The sequence below is a fragment of the Phoca vitulina genome, unplaced genomic scaffold (genome assembly GCF_004348235.1).
Source record: "Phoca vitulina isolate PV1807 unplaced genomic scaffold, GSC_HSeal_1.0 scaffold44, whole genome shotgun sequence".
Taxonomy (NCBI): Eukaryota; Metazoa; Chordata; class Mammalia; order Carnivora; family Phocidae; genus Phoca; species Phoca vitulina.
The window spans coordinates 11387269-11414506 of record NW_022589747.1 but is presented as its reverse complement, the minus strand read 5'-3'; the positions used below and the strand labels follow the sequence as shown (position 1 = coordinate 11414506).

Here is a 27238-nt window from a genome sequence, read left to right as displayed (position 1 = left end):
CTTCCAAGATTATTAAAGATAGCAGCAATTTATAATTCTAGTTCAAGGCCACATAAATTTAATGAAATAATGTCAAAGTTTGGGGATGTTTGAGAACCTAATCATTTAATTTCAATTAACACATCCCATTAAAATATTATCATATGGAATTTCATTTTGCTCCGCTTCCGATCACTATGGCCACCAATCAAACTCCTTCTTATCCCCACTGTGTCGAGCACTCTTTTAAACAAGATGGCGCACACACTTGAGATGAATGGGAGCCACAAACAGGTATCAGCTGTCTTTCGAGCATCCTGCTTTTCCCACTGCCCTGGCCATCTCTGCTAGTGCACTGTGAACTAGGACTTGGGTCCCCACACTATTTTCATGGGTTCCATTATTAGTGCCACTACCAAATAAGAAGCAGTCCAAAAGGCCCTTTAAGTTTTTCATGCAAATTTCTAAAGTTGAACATCGCCATCCCCCTCTCCCTGAAACTTCCCTCACCATGCCCACCTTCCCCACCTGAATGATTTCCTGGTCAATGGTTAAGAGTGAAGAAGCAAGTACTGACTTTGCACGCTCTCCCTCTTACACGTAGAGTCCACTCTCATGGAGTACATGTTGTATTTCTGCATAAGAAAGGGTGGACCTCAAGATGTAGTAAGTATATCTACCCAGTAACAACATTAAAATAATTTGCCTACATACAGCCTAGTGTTATAGTACACCAATTTAGTATATATATTTCAAGAAGAGCTAAACCACCTTTAGTAATGTTTGGTTTCTCACTATTTCATTTTCCTACAACTAATTTTTTTAAAAAAATCTATGAATTGACATAGGGCTGAAAGCTTCAGTATTTTACAAAATACTAATGAATGCAATTTTTCCAAATTATTAGTATTTTTTTCAATTTTTGCAAACCTCAAACAAGTCAGTAAAAATAAGGCTCTGTATCTTTAAAAGCATATAAATGAATAACTTATTAGCTATTCTAGGCAAGCTAAATATTGTGGAATAAATTAGTAGAAATTTAGCTTTAAGCACGTACTTTGATATTTATAAAACAAAGTGTTTTTTTTTTCTTTTTTGCATCTGAGTCAATACATACAAACTTATATATCAAGAGTTTTGGCTGTAAATTAAAATATTAGGGATTTTTGCCACTGATGCCTCCCTGCAGTTCTCTTTCTTCTTCTCAATCTCTTAAGACCTTCCCCCCAAGTTATTTAACTTTTAATTAGTGACAACAACATTATTTAGCCCAGCAAGTCATAGTTCTCAGAATTAGGCCTTAATCATCAAAAAAAAAAAAAGTACCCAACTCTTATTTTGGCCTAAAGATGAATTTTTTGTTTCTTTCCGAAAAAGCTTTCTGATTTAAGATTGATTCCAATAGATAATAAATATAAGTCACAACACACACACAAAAATCAGCCTAGAACCTTGAAGAACATGAGTTTCCTGTTTTCCCTGCAGGGAATACCTGGTGGGATAGAGGTGGGGGGGGGGGTGGCGAGAAAGAGGAGGGAGCTGGGTCCCTGCACAATGAAAGAGGGTCTTGCTGAATAGTCACTGGAGTTTCCAGGCTTCTTCCCATCCACATTTTTTGAAATGTGCCCACCTAGTTCGGAGGAAAAGCAAAAACTATAGCCTATCCTTCTTAAAAATACTGTGTTTTGCACACAAACATTCATTGCTTTAAGAACATTACAAAATGACAGCCTGACGTGCTTAAAATGTGCATGGGCATGATGCGATCCATGTATATATTCACACAGGTATGCGTATGCACAGGCCATGTACATATACACAGACAAGCATGTAGTGTTCTGGGATAGCTAACAGTGTATAACTACTGTTCTTCCAGTATGAAATGTCCCGCTTCATGGATGTCAAAGGAGTCAACAACCAAACTTCTCAGGTCCTTTCAGCCTGAACACAATCCGCCCTCCTCCGCCTTGAATCCCAACCCCTGACTCACTGATGGTGAATGATACCAACCACAGACAGACTGTTTTAAAGGCTCACACAAATGTCTTTGGTGTATGTGTCTATTTTTTAAGGTACAAAATAATAATAATAATTATAATTATAATAATAAAAATAGCTATTTTGTGTGCTGTAGCAGTTCTCTTATAGCTCACATTAAGTGCAGCTCTTAAACCCCCCCCACCCCCACCCAAAGAAAATACTTGTTAAATAAGGATTAGACAGGTCAAACACCATTGTAGTGCAAATAGTAAACGATAAAAAAAAAAACAACATTTACAAAATATAGAAATGTTTGGATCCAACAGATGGACAAACATATTCCTTTCAAGTATCTCTCCTTGAAGAAAATAAAAATTAATCAGGTTACTTCCAATACAAAAAAGTCTCTCATTTTGTTCTCTCTCAGGTAAACAGTTTCAAACCTATTAGGTTGCATAGTACTAAGTCATAAGCACCTTAACGAAATGTAACTTGGTATTCTTTGTTCCTTGATTTTGCTCTCTTCCCATTCTTGTTCTCAAATTTTTGTTTTGTTTTGTTTTGTTTTTAGGTTGGTTTTTTGTTCTGTTTTGCTTTGTTGCAAAACTGGTACAGAAAAAGAAGTGTGACCACCTGCACACCATTGTTCCCTTACCAGTATGTGTGTGCATGTGTCGTGTGGAAATGCCTCTGTGTGTGTGTGTGTGTGTGTGTGTCTGTGTGTGTGTGCGTGTGCGCACGGGCTGATATACACAGAGAGAGGGTCACACAGACATACCTTACGACCTGGGTAACTGGGTGGGAAAGCGCCTGTAATTGGCTCTTTCAAACTCATGGCTTTCTAGATGCTATTTGGGTTGTGCCAGCCCACGTTATTGCAGACTAGACAAGTCGACTTCGAGGCTCACACTGAAAAGGGGACTGAAAAGGAGGGGACAATACTCCCGTGTAAGCAACTGATGTCATCACCTTGATATCAGAAGAAATGAAGGGGGTGCTGTTCTCCCTCTCCCTCCCAATTCCCGTCTTGTTCACTGCTTCATCTCTGAGCCCTGGCTAAGGAATTTTTCCACATCTTCCTTCATCTGTTTCAGGTTTTGTTTTTAGTTTATTTTTTTTTTTTTAATTTCTATTTTTTTTTTTTTTCTGCTTGTTTAACTCAGAAACCTTAAACATTTCTTCATTTTGCCACTGTCTTCTCTGGACAACTCTGGCTCCCGTCCCCCCTGGGCGGGGCGCTCTATGAGCACCCACACTCCTCCACTATCATGTTCTGAATGTCCTTCTTGATGATGTTCTGCCCATCATCATAGTACAGCATGGACATGGGTCTCAGCTTGGTGGGCACACAGCACGACTTGAGGTTGGCGAAGGGGCTGTGCCCCCGCATGCGGTAGTGGTTGATGACCGTCGAGTGAAAGGAGAGCGAGGACCCCGACGTGCCTGCTATGTGGCTCGGGCACTCACCCTCGCAGTAGTTGGCGTGATAGCCGGAGGGAGCGATGATCCAGTCATTCCAGCCAATGTCCTTGAAACTGACAAAGAACTGTTTCTTACAGCAGATGTTGACCTTGCCGTCGCACTCCAAGCCCCGCCGCCGCCGCCGATGAGGGTGGTCTTCAGACTGGCGGGCCTGCAGCATGAGGAAAGGTCTGTGGGACTGCTCCTTGTCCTCCTCTCCCCCTGCCCCTCCGTCTCCTCCGTCCTTCTTCTTCCCTTCCCCCTCCTCCTCCTTCTTCTTCTTCTTGCCCAGGAGCACCAGGCTGGCGCCCGTCTCGTGGCACTGCTCACAGGCAATCCGAACGTCCAGGGAGCTCTTGCCCTGGTCCAGCAACCGCTGGATGCTGCTGGACACCGGGAAGATGTGCCAGGTGCTCTTGCTCGCGTCCACCACCTTTTCCGATATCAACACTTCGTTCCTCTCCTTCGTGAAGCCCCTCTCCTCGGCCTCCTCCCCTGCGTCCACGCTGCCCTGGGGGTGCTTCTGCAAGAGCTGGATGGTGACTTTGGTCCTGGTCCTGTTGGCCTTGGGGACTTTGAGGAAGAGCCAGACTTCGGCCCGCTCCACCACCGACAGGTCACTGCCTTCTTTGGAAATCTCAAAGTGCAGCGTTTTCCTGGTGGTGCCTGCGGACGAAACACAGCACAAGAGAGAGAGCAGGGACACTCGTTAGTTGTGCCGGGGGTCACCACCCACTCTTTTCAGGCATGCGGGCGCCTCTGCCGCGGGCCATTTGCAGCAGGGGTCACGAGTCACGGCCCGCGGGAGGGCAGGGCGGTGTGGACATTTTTAAATGGTCGAGGAAAAAGAGTATTTTTGTGACATGTGAAAATTATAGGAAATTTACACTTCAGTGCCCACAAATGAAGTTTTATGGGACAACAGTTATGCTCATTTCTTTCTAGGTCGTCTATGGCTGCTTTTGCATTAGATCATGGAGTTGGACAGCCACGACAGAGACCGGCCCACAAAGCTTAAAATGTTTGCTCTCTGGCCCTTTCCGGAGAAAATCTATCTGCTCCTGGCTCTAAAAAGAAGAGAGCCTAGATCTCAGTCAGTGTCTGGGAGCCTGGGGCGGGGGGGGGGGGGGGGGGGGGGGGGGGGGGGGGGCAGGTGTCTGCATCTGTTCACTGCCTAACCTCAGTTTCATCTTCTATAAAATGGGAATGGCATAATGACATTGGACCCGCTCGACCGCGGGCTTGGCCTAACCCGGATGAAAACCCACGGTGAGCTCTAGCAAGTTGTGGAAGTGGCGCTCTTCCCACAGAAACACACAGACACTCCCCTCCCCCATGTAAGTACGTGGGGTCAGTGCCCACCAAGCTAGGCTCCTCCTCCCTGGCCACGACCTGCCCCACCCCTCCATCCTTTCTTTCCTAGGTCGCTGCAACAGCCTTTTCTTGCATTTGCCTCTCCAGCATGGAGCCAGGCCCCTCTCCAATCATTGCTCTACTAAGCAGGTTTAAAACAGAAACGAGCCAGCTTCCACAGCTTCGCCTTCAACCCCAGCTCTCTCCCAGTGCCCCGTGCTCTGTGGCGCAGCCACATGGTGTTTGTTCGAGGTCAGGTGCATCCCATACACTCTCTCACCGCCAGGCAGTGACCCCTGGCGAGAATATTCCTGCTCCCAACACATCACCCTCAGTGGCTGCCCTTGATAAGGGTTCAGTTCCTGACCCCCCTGGCCCCCCCACCCCCGTCAGTCTGATTTCAGATGCCCCCAGCCTGAGATCCTATCTATCTCATTCACTGTCATGGCCCAGTGTTTACCAGGAATGAGGCAATCACATCTTTAGCATCCAGTGAAGTTACATTAAGCGACCCACTTCCCACTGCTGTGTCCCCCGTTTTTGCCTCCTTCCCTTCCGAATGCAGCTTAATGAGCCCCAATTACAGCAACTGCTACTAACGGAAAGGAAATCCCCACACTGGCGAGACAGTTGGCTTCAGAGACCATTCAGTTCTTGCCTAACTTAAACTGTTCCCTTCTCTTTTTCCATAAGCACCTGTACGTCTATACACACAGCAACGTTTACTGTAAGGAGCAGGTGTCCGGACTGGAATTCTCAGATTGAAGAAACATCTTCCCTCGGTGGCACTTTTACCACTCGGTGGTCTATGAAACATGTCCTCTTGGCCCAACGGCCTCCTGCATGCGTGTACCCGCTTACGACTGTCCGGTGTGCGCGCATCCCGTACACAAATCTGAGAACAATTTTAGGGAAGGTCATCTTAGAACTCGCAACTCCCTAGGAGGGTCTCCCTGCCTGGATTTCTATAGTGAACGGAAATCCAGCCATACTTATCACTCTCAGCCCTGAGATGTTTACGGTACTATAAATTTTCGGCACAGTTTCAAGTTCTCTGCAGCAGAAGGCAGGCTTTTCTGTGCATTGCACACTGTAGATTCTGTTCTTAATTTAACACACTCTGCACACTGTGATTCTGATAGTGGTAAATTCACTGAGGCCAGGGCTAGGAAAGGCTACATATGTATACAAAAGATTCTCTGGCATCTTGGTATAAACTTGCTAGCACGCTGGGCTGGGCTCGGTGGTGGTGGTGGTGGTGGTGGTGGTGGTGGTGGTGTGGGGGGTGGGGTGGGGTCCTTTTCCTCCAGCCTTGGGTCTCCAGCAGGAGTTAAAATGAATGATAAAGCTAGGTTTAGAATTAGATCCCCAGAGTAGAGAGCAGTTAGAAGAAGGGGAGACTGTCTTTTTTTAGGGAGCATGATTTCTTTTCAAAATGTGAATGCAGTATTCCCCTTTGCTAAAACCTGGTGGGTTTTCTGTTGCTGGTTTTTTTTGGCGGGGGGGGCGGGGGGGGAGGTGGGAAGCAAAAGAGAAGATTCCAGGAAGGAGAGCTTAATGATCTAAATTTAAAAAGACACTCTGCAGCAGATCTGAAGCGGTAGGGTCCTTCCCGAAGCTACCAAGCCCCCCGGAAGAGTGTGCAGGCGCCAACTGCCCTGCCCCGGGGAGAATAGTAACAAGCTACCTGCTGTTCTCCCTTCTGCCTCTACGCAGGCCAGCTTCTGAAACCTTAAACTGTGCAGGGTGCCACTGTAAAGACAGAGAGATAGTAGCTGCTAAATTAGAGAAGCCAGAGGGCACAAGGTTGTGTTTTGTTTCTCTAGGAAAGTGTGTGAAACTGGAGAATCTGACTCGTCCTCAGGATGGGAAAGCTCTCTGGGTTTCAGGTAACTCATTCCCACAGGCTCCTCTCGGCTTTTACCCAGGCTTGGCAGGAGGGGCCGGGGTGAAGGCAGACGGTCCTCGGGTAAAGAGAGGGTCCGGAGGGCAGTGCGGACCAGCCCACGTCGGACTTTCCATGAAGAGAGTCCAGAGCAGTCTACAGATGCTGGGGGTGGGGGCGGGAGTCAGGGTGGGCTAACTGGCCGACTTGACACAAGGAGCGAGGGACAGCACATGCAAATTGCTTTTGTAGGGCCAGAGGGGCTGAGGTCCCTTGCTTCCAGCAACAGCCTACAGGACAGCCCCTCATTCCACAAGAGCAGGTTTCTAAGGCATGATAAAGCCCCACCCTTCTTCACAGGCAGCTGTACTTGGAAGCAAATGATTTAGTGTTCCTGAGAGAGGATCGTACAAAGAGAGTACTCATTAGAGGGGGCTCAATCTGTCAGGTGCTGTTATATTAGGATCAGAGAGGCATCATAAAATGACTTTCAACCTGGTCCTGGCTGATAATTAACTGTATGGCATCGCCGGCGTATTGTGGAGAAGGCACAGCGCTGACTTATGCATCGGTTTAATTATCTGAGCTTGAAACACTCTTGTCCCTGTATTCGCATCCATTGCCTGTGTGCTGTATCTCTCCCCCATATTTCTGACATTTGGATTTTCCCCCTGCTAATTGACATGCTGTCGCCTCCTTCTCCTGGTGTCCATTTCTGGAACTGCTATTTGTATATTGCATGATATTTTATCAGGGGGAAAAAAAATAAAACAGATCCAATTTCATGAAAATGCTGTTGCCATAATGCTCAGGAGACCAGGGGGAAGAGAGAGATGCAAGTCTTCCTAATGTCTACCTTATATGCAGGTACATTTTAAAAGTTCTATTGTATTTGACTTATTAAGCAGTGCAATATTTTTTTTTCCTTTTACATTTAGCTTTCATTGCAGAAGGGGGTGGAGAGAATGAGACAGCTAGAAGCTGAGATGATTAATATTTATCAGGGCTGTAGGTTTCAGAAAGATATTACAACCCTCAAATTTCTTAGGCATGAAAAATAGAACGAGTCACTTGATTCTATTCCCTGTATCTGTATTTTACCTAAGAGAGATTGTTACACCGCAGCGATGCTGTGAGGATGCTATAGCCTTCAGATCTCTGCGCATAACAATTTGAAAAATGGAAGGAGGTTGCCTGAGGCTGAGGTGTTTAGGATCAATTACTAATCAGTTTCAGGTTTGACTTAACTAGCTCCTGCACCAAATCCTGAAATGGAAGCCTTCCCACAATGCTTTGTGAGCAGGTACTTTACACAGGTGCGCACTGGGTTCCTGCATTATTACCTATCTACCTAGATAGAGCTGTTGGCTTTGCTAACCTTTCATTACCTACTCGCTGATAATATTCTTTTCATCCTCTGTGCTATTTTTTCCCTCCCGAGGCTCGTGAGCAAGGCTTGTATCACAGCCTGCTCTGCCTGAGTAATTCACTAAGAAAGTCCCACGCAAGCCCATGTGGGTGATAATATTTCATCACTTAAACCTCTATGAGCCCGGTGGACACAAAATCAAGGGGAGAGAGAAAGATGCATGAAAATGAGTAGGAGGGATAAAAATGGCCCCTTACAGGGAAGACCTTTGAAACGTTGCCGGGCAGGGGGGGCTTGGAAAGAGGGAAGACCGGAAGCTGGAAGGAAGAATACCCCAAAGCACCTTTTTCCTTTGCTCTCAGAATTTTTCAAATTTTTTAATAACTCAATCATGAAAGCAGGCCTGCCAAGGGTTAAGCAACCAAGCCCCTTGCTGTTCCCATCCCCCACACCAGGACTCAAAATTCTGCTCTTCTTCAAGCCCTGCACCTCAGATCTGTGGGCATATGAGCATTTCCAACGAAATAAGCAACACACACACACAAACACACACGCAGTGTTTTGTTTGTGTTCCGTTTTGTTTTCCTCACCAGGGTCCTGCCGAAAGCATGCCCTTGTACATACGGGTAATAATTATGTCTCTAATGTGAATGTGGAAAATCTTGTTGTTTATAGAGGATTTTTAACTCGCCATGGGGGAAAAGCCTTGTGGTAAAATGCGGCTGTTACTTGAATTTTCCATTCTGCACCCAGATTCCACTGTGCCTAGATTTGGTGCAATCAATGGTAGGAGCATGCGGGGTGACCAGGTACGCAGGTGTGTTCTCTGAAGCACTAACTTTGCATTTGGACTGTTTCCGGGGGTTTCTGCAGAAGGCATCAGGTGAGATCTTAGGAACCCTGCAGCCCAGGGTTTTGCCTGCAGCAGGCAGAACTACAAGTCCGGTCATAAATTATCTGGACTGATTTTGTTAGCCTTCATATTTTTTTTCTTAGGATCTGCTATTGAATTGTAAATGCTCGGCCACATTCGGGTGTCTTCCATTTCAATGATGGTGAAATCAAGAGAGAAAGAGAGAGAGAGAGAGATCAAGGATTTAGTTTCCGAAAAGAAGTAGAAAAAATTCTTAAGATTCAACCCACAGAAATTTCAGAGACTTCTTCCAAAGTTCCTGAGAACTTTTGCACTTTTGATTTTGGATCTAGGAACCAGTGGAGTATGAGGAATTCTGATCTACAGCTCATGCTCGAGTATATTGTAGCCGAAGAGGGGCCAAGACAAATACGTGTTTTCCCTAAAAGTGCCTGGGAAGGTATGACTCCCAGTTCTCCAAATACGAAAGCGGACTTTCTGCCCTCTGAGGGCCCCCCCACCCCAACTCTGACCCACCTACATCACAGGCCCAAACCACCAGGCATCTCGCTTCTTGTCTCTCCTCCCCCATTTGGCTCCACACTCAGCTCGGAGACAAACGCATGCTCCGAAGCTGTACCCAATTTCTCACAAGGCGGCCAGCAAACGGCCCTTTCCTCCCTGTTGGAAGTCACTTGTCATTTGTCGCTGGTGAAAAGCATTGATAAGACAGGCAAACCAGGCAACGAAATGAGGGGAGATGGAAGGCATTTTGGTAAAAGCCAGGCAGCCAGCCGTCTTAGGGAGAGATGTGTGAGCAGATCAGTGCTGCTGATGATTCATGGTCACATTTCTCCACGCTCTGCTTTGTTTGCTTCTGAAATTTATCATTCCTCTGTCTTCCATAGAGCTCCGGAATGTTCACATGTATCACTAGAATCCCCATTTCCTTTCCTCTGTCACATTTACTGTGTCACAGGTAGTCATGTTTCTCCCATCCCATAAAATCCTAACTTTTTCTGGAGGATAAGAGGAAGCAGGGGGCAACTGATAAGCACCAAGATTTGGGCGCTTCAGAATGGGGCTTCCAGGAGCTGAAAATGCCTTTCCCTAGATTAACCGCTAAGGAGCAAAAGTCTTTGGAATGCGCCCTCTTGTGGCCAACCGCTTCGCATTATTCAGAGAAGAAAGTGTGTAACCCCTAAAAGCACCCTTCAGTGAGGGGAAATTGTCAGGAAAGTTCCTTGGGCTGGCATGGAATCGGTGGGAGTCACCTCCACCTTGAGATGGCTTTCTTGGGCTGGGGGGAAAACAGTCATCCAAGCAAGCCTTCTTAGACCCCTGCTTGGGAAGTCTATATCTCTAATTCAACTCTTCTGTAACCGGAATCCTCCAAGAGGGGGAGATTTATGTGTTACTTTCAACAAGACCTGGGCTTTAGTGAGCAATTTCCCATTTCCTGGAGCTTCATTTGTCTTTCTGCCCCTATCTGTTCTTCCACAAGTGCTATCGATTGCTAAGTTGATGACGATAATCAGCATATACATCTGGCTGCATATGAAGACTCAGTGATATGCTGTTATTGTACACTGACCAGATATTGTCATGGATCACAGCAAGATAAAATAAGATAGAACCATCAAGAGGACCACTGGTTGCAGCTCCACTGACAATTACAGAGACCTGACTTGACCCTCTCCATCCAGCCCTCCTTTTCCTTTAAGGTCTTAAGGTAGCATTCTGTACCAGCTGTCCCGCTGTAATCTTGGTGAGCAATCTTGGGTGACATGCGTTAAAAAGCATAATTTTTATTTGTTGGGAGAAGTTTCAGAAGGCCCGAGTGCTATTCCTCACCACTTAGTTAATAACAACTCGTATCAGCTTTACAAAGATAGGGCACCTTCCGCCTGAGCCCAAATGGGACAAACTCAGTTCTGAGAGTTCTAGACACTTGAACTTTTTGTAGTCCCTCAGCTGCTGGGCCACAGCATGGGCTTTATTTAACCGTCAAGAAGGGTCGAGGCAAAAATTAAACATGAATCCCCCCAACTGGGGAATCTTAAGTTTGAAAGATACATCTATGGGGATGCATCTGTGGCATGGGCCTCGGTGACAGTGACTCACTGGATTCCATGTGGTACAAAATAGTTTGGGGAGGAAAGAAAGATGAATACCCTCCGCTCTTCTCCAAATTCTTACATTTGACATAGTTTGAATATTATTAAGGTTGAGTTATTCCAAAAGCAACAAGACATTTTTGTATATTCAGAGGATAAAGCTCTTTCCTGGTTGGCAAAATCAGCTACAAAATACTCATCTGGTACTCCACTTGGAGAGTAGATTGTCCAGATAGCAATCATTAATTCCGCGGAATCATAGTAAATCAACTCAAAGTTGAAGTGTGAAACTTCTCAGAGGAGAAAAATAAGTAAGTGTGTCATAAACCTTTTCTGTGACTCCAGCAGCTCACCCAAAGTCAAGTTGTAAACTCAACCAGGAGGAGTTTTCCATTACAAACCTTAAACTGGAGTCAACGTGTGAGTCAAATGAATCACCTTTTAAAAAAGTCACTCAATTTCTTTTAAACTAAACACCTAACAGAAAAGTAAAACAAAAAAATGACAAGATTTCATATAAATGAGAAAAAGACGGCCACTAAGATGAAGGCCATAAGTAAGAAAGAATGTGAAAGGTCAAATTCTTTCACTGCAAAACCTCTCAATGCCAAGAGCGTGATTTGCTAGACAAGTCAGCTAGGTCAGGAAGAGAGGCTGTTGCTTACATCAGGTGTATATTAAAAGTGGTCACAGGCATAGGTATACTTAGTCATCTGACACGGGTAAGGCCAATTGAGTAGGACCTGCAATTAAAGCCATCATGTGTGGTAATTGGTATATAAAAACCTATACAGGGTCCCTTTGTCTGCACAGGGAGCAGACAGACCTCTAGACCACTGGAACCCACTCGCCTCCCCTGGACTCAATGTTAGTAAGCACTTTCTTTCCTACGTTGCCATCAGGAAAGGCGAGTGGCAAGGTGAAACCGCCAACCTGACTTTGTTTCCTCAAGAAGCTTCAAAAGATAAAGTCATAATGATCATGTCCTTTGGGGGCTGCGTCAAGAAAGAGCTTAGAGAAAGACCTTCTTTGAAAAGAAGCTTCTGGTGAGAGAGAGAGAGGGAGACACTGTCCTGCCGGCAAGCTTGTAGGACATCAGGGCTTCTCTCACCAGGGAAGCCAGGAAGCCAGCAGGCTATCTGCTCCCCCAAAAGGATGCCCAGGTCTGGCATGGTTTTCTTGAAAACAGAACATCTGAGTCAACAGGTTTTCAGGATTGGAAATTCTGAGTGTTGCCTTAATTGTTTATACTGCTGCGGCAAACTTTTAAACAGAAATGCTGGGAGTCCCTGCACGTACTTTACTGGCCATATGCTCCACCAAACAAAACAATGGCATTCCTTTCAAATGGATCTGGCAAGGGATACAATTCTTTAGGCTGGCATTACCATGAAAGTAACAGGGCATTAACACATCTGTGTGCCGGGGGCGTGCATGGGCTTGCAGCATGCGAAGGGTCTGTGTCCCATAACCGTAAAAATAACCTGGCTCCGGGTCTATGGCCACACTCCTGACAGGTATTTTTCTATTCAGCAACAGGTTAGTGTGGTCCTGAGCCAATGATTAGAATCTATTAAAGTTCTTCCTCTTAAGGATTGAGTGAGAGTTCAGTGTAGTATCTGAGAGCACTTTGTCAAGGTTGCATTCCTTGGCAGAGAGCTCTTAGTAACTTTGCAGAGAACAAAACTCTTTTTTTTTTTTTTTTGAGAGAGCAAAAGTCAGTGTTCGAAAAGTGACTGCTGGTTCAATGTCAACTGTCCCCCAAAGTCCCTCTTTACTGCCTAGAATGTGATGCCTGTGCTCTTAGAAGACAGAGTTTCTGAAGGTAAAAAGGACTGTCACTAATAAGTATGCCCTGCTTCTCTGGTGTGGCCCCTGACTGGACTTTTAAAGGGAAGGTTTGTTTTAAGACAATGACTTCATCTGTGCTGGTCCACCCCGACCCCACACTCCGCGCCTCCCCCCCCATAAAAACTTTGGATGGGGGGTCCGGAAGCCTCCTGGGCTCCCCCAGTACCCGAAAATGCCCGGGCTTTCCTCGGGGCTGCTGGGATCTGGTTTCAGAGGCAGGGCGAGGGAGCCTCTCACAGCCCGGCTTCCAGCTCCAGATTGGCCCTTGGAGCTTCCTCCGGGGTGACCAGCTGAGTTCGGCAAGTGTGAGCGAGCCATCTCCAGCCAGGGCTCAACCTAGAATTCCGTCTCTGTGAAGTCCTCTCCCCCCGCCTCCCCTCCGGCCACCACCAGTGCCCAATACCGAATGACCTCCACCACCCCCCCGCCCCCGGCGGCGCCCCGCGGCTGGGGGCTAGAAGTTCGTCCCCGGATGGTCAGAGCCACGCAGCCCCCACCCCCAGATGCCCTGCACCGACCTGCTTCTGCGAACGTGATGATCTCCGAGGTCTGCTCCATGAGTTCATTCATTTCTGCCCTCCTGCCGATGTCATCCTCTATCTCTACGTACCCGTTCTCCCCCACTTTGCCCACATGAAGCTTTCGGATAGCGTTCAGAAGCGCCGCCTTGGGCACCGGCTGGGTGACTTCGGGTCTCTTCTTCAAGTGCAGCATGTTTAAAATGTGCTTCTTGACGGCCTCCACCATCTCCGGCTGAGAGTTGGGTACATCCTTTGGGAGGGTGGCCAGCGCACAGGACGGGCAGTCGGGGGCTGCGCCGTGCCCCTCGGATCCTGGGGTGGGGGAACTCCTCACTATAATCCAGCAACTCGCCAACAGAAATCCTCTCAGCCAAAGCAAGGGCATCCTGGCAGCAAAAGTTGTTGTGATTGCCTTTTTTTAAAAGGCCCTGCTTTTCCTCCCCCCTCACGCACAGGTTTTTTTTTTTTTTTCCTTTCTTGTTTTTTTTTTTTTTTCCTTCTCCTCTTCAGCAAATTCTCTGGAACAAGAACAAAAAGTTTTCTGTGAAGTTTTGTTTGCAGGTTCCCTCTCTGAAGGCAGTCAGTGCTGTAGGTTTGTGGTTGTCAGGGAGGAGAGTTCTGACTGTCTCCGAGTAAGAGAGAAGGAGGGAGGGAGGGAGGGAGAGAGGGAGGGAGGGAGAGACAGGGTGGGGGGGGAGGCAGACAGAGACAGAGAGAGGATGGGAGGGAGAGAGACAGGGAGAAAGGGAGAGAGAGGAGAGAAGGGGGAGAGGGAGAGAGAGGGAGGGAGGGAGGGAGGGAGAGACAGGGAGAGAGAGACAGGGAGAGGGAGAGAGAGGGGGAGAGAGGGAGAGAGAGAGAGAGAGAGAGGGAGAGAGAGAGAGAGAGGAGAGAGAGAACGATTGGTCCTAAGTGAGTGCGTGAATGGGCGAGGGAGGGAGTTTGTCTGTGAGTAGAGGCTGTGATTAGGAAGGGGAGGGACAGCCCGTTTTCTGACAGGCTGCTTTCCTTCTGCTCACTGTTCCCTCACACACACCTCTCTTCAGATATCACCATTCTCGGGAGTTCTACTTTCCCTTCTGAAAGAAATCCTCCTAATTTTGTTCTACTTCCCCCCCCCCCTTTTTTTTTTTCTTTCTCTGCCCAGTCCCCTTGCTTCACCTTCTTCCTCTTTTGGAGGGGAGAGAAAACCCCACTGGGAGGCACTGTCCCAATCTCCTGGGATGACTAGGTTGAAACGGTCTGCCCCCAGGGCCCTCCACCCCTACGTGGCCGCAGCTCTAGGTGACCCCCCGCCCGGCCTCGGGAGGCGGGGCTTCTGGGAGGTGGGCGGACAGGTAGTGGGGGGCGGGGGGCGGGGCAGAGGGGCCGGGAGCCGCCGGGGCCGGTCAGCGGGGCCCGGCCACAGGGAGTCCCGGAGGTTGCTGGCTTCCCATTCATTCATATTTAAATGTTCAGGGTCACACGCTCTGGCAGGGGATCTGAGGGGAACGGAGTAGAACTTCTGTTTGGGGTCATCTCAGACACTCTACTTTTCCCAACTGCAAAATGCAGCCGGGCACTGAAGGATGCATGGGCAATATTCTACCTGCTCCTGTCACCTGAAACTCTCTCCCTTCTCCCTAGCCTCCGCCCCCTTCTGCCCTGCACGCGCGCGCACACACACACACTCACACTCACAGATTCACAAATTACAGCCTACCACCTCCTGCCCCGACTTCACAGATAAAGTGCAAAGTTCATTTGGCCTTTCCCACATCATTTCCTACAAACAGTGTGCTCCTAGGGCTTGGATAACTGGTCCCAGGGGAAAAGAATCTCTAAAATATATTGGCCACTGATTTCCTCTGCCATGTGAGAGTTTTTCAGCCTGCCCCCTACCCTGTCCTGGACCAACGGGTTCCTGGACTGGCCCCTTGATGAATCCTTTTTCCCCTCAAAGGAAAAGCACAGATGAAATCATCACGGATTTCAATGTTCACAGAAAAAGAAAAATGTGAATTTTTAAACAATGCCTCTCTGAGTTTTTTTTATTCTCCCCCCCCCACCCTTTTTTCATTTTCTGTCTTATTGCTTTTATCATGCAGAAGTATCTTTAAGAGGTCCATCTGTTAAAGCTTTCCTTCTCTCTCGGTTTCTTTCCCACACATAAGCCCTCAGTTTCTGTAGACACAGTCAGCTTTATATCTGACACCTAGTGTGCTCGGAGTATTATAGTTCAGCAATGCGCTCTGGGTGGAAAAAGTTAATAAGTATCATTCCCACAAGCCTAGGATCTGAGGGCAAGGGGAGGAGGGCGAAGAAACTGTGGCATTAAGGTAAAATTACAGTTTGCACAGATAACAATTCTTCTCTGAATCTGACACACTGTCCCCCTTTTCCAAAACAATTACTTGCAAGACTTTGTCTGTTCCAAGCCATCTATCACAGTTCGGGATTTCTCCTCCAGGAACATCAATTACTCTGCTCTTCTTCTTACGACTTGGTGGACATTCCCTAAAGAGTCTAATTTTTTTTTTTTTTTTTGGAGGGGATGGTGAAAGAGAATGGGGAGGGGGCGTCTGCATTATAACCCGTTAATAAAACATCTTTGAAATCCAAAACTTAACATAATCTACCGTATTTGGCGTCACATACACAGTACCCAAAGAATGCTGTAGTCCAGTTAAATTTTACAAGAGAGTCTGAAATAAAACTCAAAGTTTAATGACTCCAAACAACTCAGAGAGTCTTAATAGCCAAATGTAGATAAGGGCAGCTTATCAATATTTGGATCCCCTCTGTCTGTGAGTGTGTGTGCATTCCCTGAATTTACTGTTGGTGAATGTAGCTCTTAAAAACAGCTTTCTCTGTGGCATATGTACTTGTATATAAGTGCTGAGTGGGCTGTATACACATGCCATCTATTTGCATGCTCTACTATTAAAAGCTGCATTAACCTGCCTGAATCATATCAAAAGGTACAAATCAACAACGTGCATGGAAGTGCAGTAAGTAAATTCCTTCTAACCTTTCTGACGCTGCATGTGGCAAGACCTCCTAAGTAAGAGTTAAAAAGCATTACCTTTCCGGTCCTCTCTCTTTCACCAGCAGACTCTTGTATCATGTGGTAAGAGCTGTCTGAAGAGTTCCTCTTCATGGTATTGGCACTCTGAAGTTTTATACTGTACTACTACTTTGCACACTCACACATTGGTACCACTCAAACAGAGGAGGGCTGGGGCTTTGTTTGGGATTGGTTAGAATCAGCATGACATCAGCAGATGACTGGTTTTTCCAGTGTGAGACATATTTCATAATTCATTATCTAATGGAAAGCCTTTCTTGGCTGCTGGGATACTACTTGGTGATCACTGAGCCAGTTAAACCTCTGACCGACTAGACTACCTTTTAGAAAAACACTGGCATTGAACGGCTGTAGCTCACTGAGTGTCCAGCTTCCAACTTTTACTGCTCGAGCACACACTTCTCATTATATTCAGGTTCGGTTTTATGTCCTCACATAAAACATCTGTTACTTCACGAAGTTGCCTCTATTTACAATGTATTTTATTGTTTCTTACAGGGAAGAAAATTTGCAGTGCTCTTTATAGGGATTCTGATTTTACTTTCTAAAATAAGATCCTTCACTGAGGACAAAATAGGAAAATATGTATACCTATAGGATGATGGTCTGCCCTCCCCCGACTTACATTGTTATTTTACATCTTGAAATTGAATGTCTGCTTCATAAATCATGTATCACCAAGAAGTTTGAAAATACTCATTCTCTGCTAGTGAACTTTATAAATATCCTCCCCAAGCCTTTAGAATCACAATCCAACTAGCAGAGAAAGAAAGCAAGCTCACACATCATTCTTTTTTATCAGAACTTCAAGTCCTATGATTTCTAAATTGTTACAAATATAACATGAGATTAATGAAAAGAAACGAACATTCCTTGGAATAGGGGTTAAGATGACTAGAGTTTTTGTTGGGGGAGAGGGTAGCTAGCAAGGCTGAGAAATAACACAGTTGGAAGGAATCTTCAGAGAAGCATAGTGGGGAAGGGTTGTTTGAAGGAGTATAGCTGAAGCCTAAGCCGGGTACTCATGACAAGTTGAATAAAATGTGCAAAATTGGGAGCTAATGAAAGCCATATGACCAGATATGTTGTTTTGTATGCAGGATTTAACATGCATAAAATAAACTTTTCACTGTGCCCACAAGCAAAATATAGAGGCTCTGGCCCCCTGATGTGTAGTTTAAGGAGGTTCCTTTAGGACACCAGAAGTTTGCTGTGTAGGAGGGTCTGCCTTGGCTAAACACAGAGAGAGTGTGGATGGTGAGCTGTACATTGGGGTGGGGGGGTATTCTAAGAACTGCATAAGCAGAAATAAAGTAAGAAATTAAATCATTAGGCTGTAGAGGAACAGAGGGAGTCTGGGAAGGAAAGACAGAAACAAGATCGGTGCTGGTTAACTCCAAAACTGCCTGCCCATCAGTTTGGAATCAGAGGGAGGGACTCAACCCCTATGTAAGAAAGGAACTTCACCAGCCTTTTTGATGAGCACTCCTGGACAGCCCTGGCTTGCAGGGCCTCTGAACCCACCCCTCTCCCAGGCATGAGCCCCGGTGTCCTGGAAATCCCATCGTGTTTATGACTTTGGGGGCGCAAAACAAACCCAGGTCAGACCCTGGTTCCACTGCTCACTAACCATATAATCTCGGACCTCCGTGTCCTGGTCTATAAAGTGGGAAGGGCAATACTCAACTGCAGGGTCAAAGGCGTGCTCAGAAAATAATAGGTGATATTCTTTGTGAGCTGCCTGGTGGCTCCTTGTCCACATTTGTGTCCCAGAAATTTGCAGAGCCCCGACTAGAGGCGCAACCCTCTACGTGTGTGACTCAGATCGAGTTGGCCACCGGATGCCACTGAGGTGCCCACCTACCAGGTCAGCCCACCAGCAGTGATGTCAGTCTCTACCTGAATCCCCAGCCTCAGGGCTGAGCCACACTGGAAATGCCTCCTCACTCAGTGGAAATTAAGGTGGGGGTGGTAGAGGAAGCAGGCAGGTTAAAATAACTTCTGTCGAATATCGTGGACTGGGAATGATCTCTTCCCTTCCGAACTCAAGGGCCCAGGGGTAAGCTGCTCAGCCCAACTCCTGACCAGCCTCTACTTCTCCTGCCTCGGTTTGGTTTCTCTTTCACTTCCGGCCCCCTCCCCCAGCAGCGTCCCCACGCCCGGCCCTGCGGTCCCGCTGCTCGGCCTGCTACTGTACCTTGAGCAACACCTGCTGGCAGCTCCCGGGGATCACGCCGGAACGCGGCCGCGGCTCGAGCCCGGCTCGCGGTGCTGGAGTCCGGGCCAAGCCGCTCCGAGCGGCCGCCTCTATTTTTACCCCGAGCACCAGCAAGGGCAACTTCTTTTAAGAGCAGCTCTTGATTTTTCCCCCCTTTTGGCAGCTAAAGAATTCAGAGAGGGGGAGAAAAAAAAAAATCACTATTCAGTGAGTGCCGCTGGGAATCTCTGAACCCAGCCCTCGGTGCCAGGGTCGAAAGCACGGCCAGTGTCAGGGACCGGGACGCGGACCCGCGGGGCCGGCTCCAGCGCGGACAGAGGCGCGCCAGGAGCGCTCACGCCCCACGAGCTGTCCCCTTGCCGAGTGTGGAGTTGGGTCCTACCCGCTTCTGCGCTAGCACAGTGGCCCGCTGCCACCGCGTTTTTCACCTAGTGCAGGCGGCCTGATTTACTGGCGACTTCACAAAGCTCCCAACTACTCGCTGGAGCGTTTGCAGGGCTCTGTTCTCGCCTCGAGGAGCAGCCCCTGGAGAACCCGGTGGAGCAGCTTGCTGCGAGAAGGAGCCGGGAGGGAAACTGTGGTACCTTATTTTACTGTAATTGCAAAAGGCACGATGTGCCAGAGATTTATATTTAGACGTTGTATGTTTCTACTTTTATGTAAATGGAGCAATTAGGGCCTGTCTTGCTGCTGCGAACTCCAGGGCTTGCGCCTTGCTGGGGAGCTGGTGTTTTCAATCACAATTAGTGAGCTGGTCAAAAAACAAAGTTCATTTAAGGATAAGAGCTCAGGGGTGGGAAGGGAGGAGAGACCAGCGTCGCCGTGCCTCCCTGTGGCCTGTGGTGACACACACCTTAAGGCTCGGCTAACTTATAGCGGTGTTTACCCGTGGCAGCAGCTGTCCCCGTACAAAGTTGGCATAGATCAAGAAGCAAGAATGTTCATTTTTCTTCTCAGGCAAACCGTATGTCCTTCGGCTTTCATCCATGCTATTAATTGGTCTCTTCGCTCACTACGCTCACTACTCCTGGAACAAGGAGACAGGCCTAGAAAAGGGGGCCGTTTCTCATGGCCCTCTTATTTTCGCTGAGGCTCACGCATTGCTGTTATGCAGTGAAAAATACAGGCCAGGGGACGTGAACGCCCCAAGCAGGTGACCGGCAAGTTGTCGGTCGCCTGATTCAGCTGAAATGGCACGAGGCTGGGGTTTCGGAGCACGGACTCTGCTGCTGACGACTCAGGGTGTTTTAGTTTCTTCCTATGAAAAATCTGTTTCCAAAAAAGCATGATTTCTGGTTCATCCCGTCTGGGAAAGGGAACATAAAACGTGACTACGGAGAGAAATCAAAAGGACTCGAGGTGTTCTCAGCAGCTGCCGTGTTATTCTGGGCTCAAGGCAGGAAAGCCTTGCCTCCGTGGGGAGCGGTGACTCCCTCGAGAGGCAGCTCGGAATCCAGAAAACGTGGGCAGGATCCAGAGTGATATTTGCTGCAGTGAGATCAGGAGTCTCGTCAAATGGTTGAGATGGGTTACAGGATTGGCAAGCCCTGCCTGTTTCCTGGCCAGCCAGAGCCTGCCCATGGCCCGGGCCGCAGGTAGGTTAGCTAGAGAGATTGGCGACAAAGAAGGATCAGCATTCCCCATTCACAGTTGAACTGGGAAGCTGTTTGCTTTTAAGTTAAATCAAACAGCCAACACAGCCAAACAGAGAGGGAGAGGGAAACATTAAAATTCCTCCAAAACTCATTAGAAAACAACAGGGTCAGAAATAGTTAATCCAAAACCCAATTCCTAAACCTCACGTTTCTCTGAGAACCACCGGAATATCCCACAAAGCCTTGCGCTGGGTATAGCTGCTCTGTTTGCAGAGTATTTGGAAATGCCTTATCTAAACCGAGGGAACCGTGATGCTACAACTAAAATGATTAGGGAAATAAAAGAAGAAGAAGGAAAAAAAAAACAAAACAGTAAACTGTTATCCTTCAGTCTACGGCAGTGGTTCTCAACTGGGATGATTTTCCTCCCCAGGAGACATTTGGCAATGTTTGAACACATTTTTGCCTGACGTAACTGGGAAGGAAAGTTCTACTGGCATCTAGTGGGTAGAGACCAGGGATGCTGCTCAACATCCTGCAATGCAGAGATCAGCCCCCAGTAACGGAGAAGTTACCTGGCCCCAAATGGTAATTGTTCTGCAAGTAAGAAACCCTGATCCAGAGTTATAATTTTCCATTTTCACCTAATTCCCTTCCTACGCATGCTCTAAGGGGCCTTGGCAACTATGCAAAATCTTAATAATTTCAGTGATTTTGCCTCCTCGTGTGTCTTGTGCTTCCCGATTAATGGAGGCCCGCACCCCACAGAGATACTGACACAGAAAGAGTACCTCTGGGGCAACATTGTTGCCACCCCCACTAACGGTCCAGTGTGGCCTCTAGACATTTCCTGCTGGCTTTGTGTTCGAACGAAAAGCAGAACCTCGGTGACCAGCAGCGAAATGAGACGAGCTGGCCCACGCCCAACCTAAGAGGCAAGAGACTCCTGGAGAAGAGTTAAGTGAATGAAGAATGAGTTGTTCATTTTAGCAATTCAGTATCAGATAAATCCACGCAATAGAGAATTCCCTGAAGTAAAATTCACACAAGTGAGATTGCTGTGCCTTTCTCCCTGAGCAAACAAATATGATGGAGCTTGGTTTTATTTGTTTAATACCTTAGGGGAATGACACACAGTCAATATCCAAAGAGATAAAACAGAATGCTTTCCTAAATCCTAGCTCATGTTCCAAGCAAGCTTATATTCTCCGAACTTCCCTTTCAAAAGGAAGTGGTATTGACTATTTAAGGAAGGCCATGCATGACTCTTCAGGTGGAGCTTTCCTTAAGGCCAGGGGGGAATGGGGTGCAGGATCCCATGTCTCAGAAAATCATCATCATCATCATCATCATCATCAACAACAAATGTTGCTGAGACCCACAAGAGGGAACTTGCCCAGATCAAACTTGCTTAGAAGTGAAATGTTCTTCTCCACATGATGAGGCCAACTTCCCTGGCTCATGTCTTAGTCCCGGAGCGACTGGGATCATCCAGAAAGGAGAGGGTTTTAAGATGAAGAGACACCCTTGAGTGGAATATCTTAGACACCCCCATGCCATTTCATCAACTCCAACATGTGAATCACAGTCTCCTCAGGTAGACGGTTATTTTGGAACCAGAGGCCCCAATCCACTTCCAAATGATTCAGAAATGCCTGGATTCCTTCCCAAGAAGTAACCATTTAGTACTTAGGAAAAACTCAATATATAGAGAGAAATAATCAGTTATAACCTCTACCAAAAAAACATATATTGAAAAAAAAAACACTCTCATTAATACAAACTGAATAAATATGCACGCAAAGTCCTTCCCGACCAACATATATTTCCTAATTGTTTAGCATAACTCAGTTCTAATCCAAACAGAAAACCTCTTCTTCAGTGGTGGGTCTTCCTATTGCCCCAGAAGAGTATGAAAAATACTCACAAGAGACCATGTAATGGATTGTTGAAGTCATTTCCCTCACCTGGATCCCCTCGGGGAGTAACTTCCATGGTGTTCTCTTGAGGACATATACGTTTAGCATAGAAATTCCATTGGACCCATCAGAGCAGGAAACTCGGTTCTAATCCAGCTTCACCTATCCACAAAGATACCCCCACGACCTCTTCCCAAATTGTAGCTTCGGAGGAGAAGACGCAGAAAAGGCTGGGGACAGTTTTTTTGTGTGTATTTTTTTTTTTTTATCAGTGAATTGCCGCGTCCCTCGTGTGCTGATAGAAAGAGTCCAAAGGTTCTGCGCCTCTGCGAGAGCACCTCCGTGGCACGTCCAGACCCGCACGACAGGAGCGCCGCTGTTCTGGTCACTGTGTACTTTCGTGCACACTGACAGTGCGTTCTGGCACTGGTTCAGCGCGGTTAGTAAATATTTCCAGGTGCCTTGCTCTCATTTTAGGAAGGTCAAGTTTGCAAAGGTGAACTAGCAAGCAGGACCTCTGTAAGCCTTTATCAGCTTGGAAAAGCAAACCGTAAGCACAATGTTCTGACAGTTTAGAACCTCTGGATTCTACAACTCATCCTCAACTTCCAAAAATAACAGATGACCACTGTCCCTTTTCTGAATACTCATAGAGTTCCTTCTTAGGGATGAAATAGAATGATGCAGGAAGGAAGAGCCATTATACTAGAAGGAAAACAGCTTCAGAAACCCTCTCTCCCAAAGAGCAGGGGTCAATTTGGGATCACTTAATGAACAGGGGCAGCAAGCCAATCATGTCATGTGGCCAACTCCAACATGATTTAACTGTGAAATGAGAAAAATTAAAATGGTGCTCCCTGTAGAAAAGAGTTCACCCAGTAAGTTCCCCAAATTTCAAGGAGCTTTTGTTTTATTAGATGCTCTTAGCTTCATGTTAGTCACAGGGAAAAAAAAAAAATGCCCACATACACACGCACGACTAAATGTAGTCAGTTTGCTCAGCTGTTGCTGACGTCACTGCTGCCCACTAGGAATGAGTTACTGTAATAATCCCCCTTTTATTAATCATAGGCTGGAGGAAGCAGAAAGTGGGTGACATCATTAGGCAAAAGACCGGGCTAACTCATGCTCCAATTTACTCAGCTTTATTATAACATTTCTCAAGTGTCATATGAAAGCGATTACCATTTCACACTTTCCCCCTCTGAGCCATCATCCCTAACCTTCAATCCAAACTCCCATAGAAGAGCTTAGCTTTCAAATGGAGGCACGTAAAGGCCAAATCTCACCAAGGGTCCTTGTTCCAAGGTTTAAGAGGGAGACGGTCTCTGGAACCATAGCATCCCAACTGACTCTCAGTTTACATTGGCCCGGTGGCAACTGACTGGACAGGACAGCCCATCGTGAAGAGGACCCGAATGATCTGGGTGGCTGCAGCCACCCACGGCCTCCCGGTGACCAAAGGCACAGGCTCTGCACCTCCAGGGATCTGAAATAGGACAAACTCCATCTGAAGATGTGCCGAAAGGTCCCAGTTAAGGGAGTCGGTCCTGCAGCTAGGCTGCCTGGGTTCAAATTCGGCTTCACCACTTTCAAGCTGGGGGATGCTGGGCAAATGACCCGTTAGGAGCTCAGTTCCTGACCAATGAACCCTGGTAATAATGGCACCCCCTTCAGAGGATTACGGTGATGACTCCTGAGCTAAGCCCTACCAAGCACAGAGAGCATGCTGCTACATAGCAGGTGTTACTTCTCCTTTCTCTAGAAAGTTCTGCAGATTGAACTGAACTGTCGGGGCGTCCTGCTCTCTGGAGCACAGAGAGAGGGGCAGACGAGCGGTGAAAAGCCATCAGGGCAGACTGGTCCCGGGGGGACCCGGCCGCACACTGTGGCTCTGTCGCTGGCTGGAACGTCACTGGTCAGTCTACCTCTCTCTGCTCCTGTGTCCCCACCTCTGGCGTTGGTCAGATGAGGGGCCACTGACAGCTACAAGGTGACGAAACCAAAGTGACTAAAACCAAAAGAAGACTTTGGCTCAAGGATGCTCACGAGCTCAGCATCAAGCCTCTGTTGCTTGTAAGACATTTTGAACAAAATTGTCAGGCTGGTCAGTGGTCCCCGCCCCCTCTCTCTAACACACGTTCTTTGTATGAAAATGTGGAAAGTAGAGATAAATATAAGAGATGTAAATCCCCTATAAGCATCCCTCCCAGAGATAATCATTGTTAAAAGAAAAGCGTCTCCATAATGTGTATGCATCAGAGCAAACATGTTTTCACTACGGGCGGAGCTATACTTCATTCTCTTGAAGTCGGGGCCCTTGCAGAAACAATTTTTTTAAAAGATTTTATTTATTTATTTGACAGAGAGAGAGGGAACACAAGCAGGGGGAGTGGGAGAGGGAGAAGCAGGCTTCCCACCGAACAGGGAGCCCGATGCAGGGCTCGATGCGGGGCTGGATCCCAGGACCCTGGGATCATGACCTGAGCTGAAGGCAGACGCTTAACGACTGAGCCACCCAGGCGCCCCTTGCAGAAATAATTTTATAGATGTCTTCACTCATCCTTTCCTTGCAGCACCATCCTGAGGGTATTTTAAGGCGTCAAAATAAAGCTTACTTAGGCGTGTGTGAGAGGCAGAACCATAGGCCAAAAGAGAAGTCTGGGGCTTTGTAATACTGAGATGGTGATGAAACTGGCTCAGCTGAGGCCGAGTGCAATAATTATCCAGGACAATTTATTACTCAGATTCACCTTTGCTCAGTATTGAGTTACAAGCACTCTTACTAGGTGAAAGGTTTAGGCTCCCAAAATGGTCAGCTAGTGCAGGAAGTTGCTGCCAGGCCACGTTACAGGGTAAGTAAAATAGTCATACAATATATAGCAACTTGAGGATCTCCAAATTGGAAGCTTCCTTTAGACCGCAGAAGATGCCAGGATATCTGCTGCCCCCTAACTGATACCAAGGAGAATAGCATGTACTTTTTAAGGAGCAAGGTAGGGCTCGGGGACAGTTGGTGTCTGGGTCAGCCTGTTAGGTTGTAGGTGTGAATTGGGCCACTTCCATAAACCCGTGTGTGGCCAGTAAGGCAAAGCCATTGAATAGAGTCCTGTTTGGCCTCAGCCTTCTGCCGGTAAGGGGCACTCTTGGCTTCTAGCAGCCAGGGCCAGAGGGGTGACCAAACACAAGCCATCCACACAGGGCTTTGTTAAGAGTGTGACCAGAGGGAACTCTTACGGGGCATTCAAAACTACATATCCTCCTTCTGGACAAATTTCTGGGAGACCCGGAAAAGGAACGTGACCACCAGGGAAGTGAGACTTTTCAAGTTAGGATCCTACTGACTTGTGGAGGGAGCATCCCTGATCCCTGATAGGTAATTGAGCTGTCCAGCGTGTGGGGAGAGGCTGAGGCGCCCTCTCCTGGTGCATCTGTACAGGATGAAAGCCTAGAGGCAGCATTAAGGGGTGCCTTCTCTCTGATCCAGCCACTCTCAATGCAAAATTACTGCTTTTTAAACGGCATCTATCTTGATTTTTAAAGTAACACACATTCTTGTAGAAAATGTAGAAAATATAGATGAAGACAAGAGTATAAATCTCACTCATCTTTCCCAGAAATAATTAAAGTTTTGATATATGTATCATTTACATATACCATGTACCTCCCATACATATACATATACCATACATACACCATGCTTTACATGTATATATAAAACAAAATTGCAGTCATACTGTAAACATAATTTTGTATAGTAATTTTCATTTATCGTTATATGGTGATGATTTTCAACAGACCAAGTCCTTGAAACTATTAATGACTGAAGAGTAATCTATCATATAGATGTGCCTTTATTTTTAAACCTGTCTACTATTATTGTACATTGAATTTGTTTCCAAAATTTTACAAATTATAGTACTGCAGATAGATTTTTACTCTTGAATGCATCTCTGATTATTTTTTTAAAGATAAATTCCCAGAAGTTGAATTACTGGATCTAAGAGCATGGGTATATTTAAGATCTTCCCATATATTACCAAATCACCCTCCTAAAGGGTTTTACCTATTTCCATTACAACCAATAGCGTAAGGGCATGGTTCTTCTCCTGCGTCCTGGCCTGGATGTTATTACAGTTTTTCCCCCAGGCGAAATATAATATATGGTTTGTGGTAACTTCTATTTTTAATTATTAGTTGGGGTAAAACATATCATTGTCCATCTGAACAGCTTTCTTCTGAGGAGTTGTTCATATCTTTATATCTTTTATTTATAAGAACTTGACTCATAAAATTTTATGTTTTAAATAAAATTTCATTACATATAAATTTATATTATATATGTATATATTTTTAAATATATTTTATTATTGATGAGAACTTTTTATATTAAGGACCCTGACCCGTTGTCAGGTACATATTATTTTAATTTCTCCCAGTTTGTTCTTTGTCCTTTAATTTTGTTTACAGTGTTTCTGACCAAAAGAGAATTTACGTTTTTCTGTAGACTAATATAGGAATCTTTTACTTTATGCTGAAGCTTCTTCTCCATCAGGGAATTAAATAGATATCCATTTACATGTTTCTCTAAATGATTTTTGACATTTTATTCTTCAATCAAAAATATCTGGGCTGTATTTTGGCATGCAGAACAAGGAAGAGCTATAACTTCAATTTTTTTTTTCCAAAGCTTTAATCAGAATCATTTATTGATTTCCTTTTATGGAATGCCATTTTACGACCCATTGACTGTGTACAAATATAAACAGTACACTTCATTCCATCGATCTATCTGTTGCTGAGCTTTCTATTCCATTCCATTCACATCTCTTTCGATTTTAATGTTGTTCTTTTAACTTTATTTTATTTTTATGTTTATGTTGTACACTACACCCCAGGACTTATTTATCTCGTAAGTGGGAGTTTGTACCTTTTTTTTTTTTTTAAAGATTTTTTTATTTATTTGACAGAGAGAGAAAGCGAGAGAGGGAACACAAGCAGGGGAGTGGGAGAGGGAGAAGCAGGCTCTCCTCTGAGCAGGGAGCCTGATTCGGGACTCGATCCCAGGAC

The 27238-nt window shown here is 46.3% G+C and overlaps 1 protein-coding gene and 1 long non-coding RNA gene across 5 annotated transcripts in view; one reads left to right on the top strand and one right to left on the bottom strand.

Moving 5' to 3' along the window:
• Nucleotides 1-3086: 3086 nt before the first annotated feature.
• Nucleotides 3087-24528, bottom strand: INHBA (inhibin subunit beta A). 2 transcript variants are annotated; one of them, XM_032430627.1, is made up of 3 exons: nt 18634-24528; nt 13367-13887; nt 3087-4086 (listed from the first exon to the last, which is right to left on the bottom strand). In XM_032430627.1, the coding sequence occupies exons 2-3, from the start codon at nt 13752-13754 to the stop codon at nt 3200-3202; spliced, it is 1275 nt and encodes a 424-aa protein (XP_032286518.1). In that variant the 5' UTR covers nt 13755-13887; nt 18634-24528; the 3' UTR covers nt 3087-3199. The 2 variants fall into 2 exon arrangements, with proteins under 2 accessions (XP_032286518.1, XP_032286517.1); XM_032430626.1 differs by lacking the exon at nt 18634-24528 and adding an exon at nt 16434-18625.
• LOC116648564 overlaps nt 6376-27238 on the top strand; it is a 167802-nt gene continuing 146939 nt past the window's right edge. For all 3 annotated transcript variants that reach the window (XR_004302541.1, XR_004302542.1, XR_004302540.1), the window contains exon 1: nt 6376-7525. This is a non-coding gene — a long non-coding RNA (uncharacterized LOC116648564). The remainder of the gene's footprint in view (nt 7526-27238) is intronic.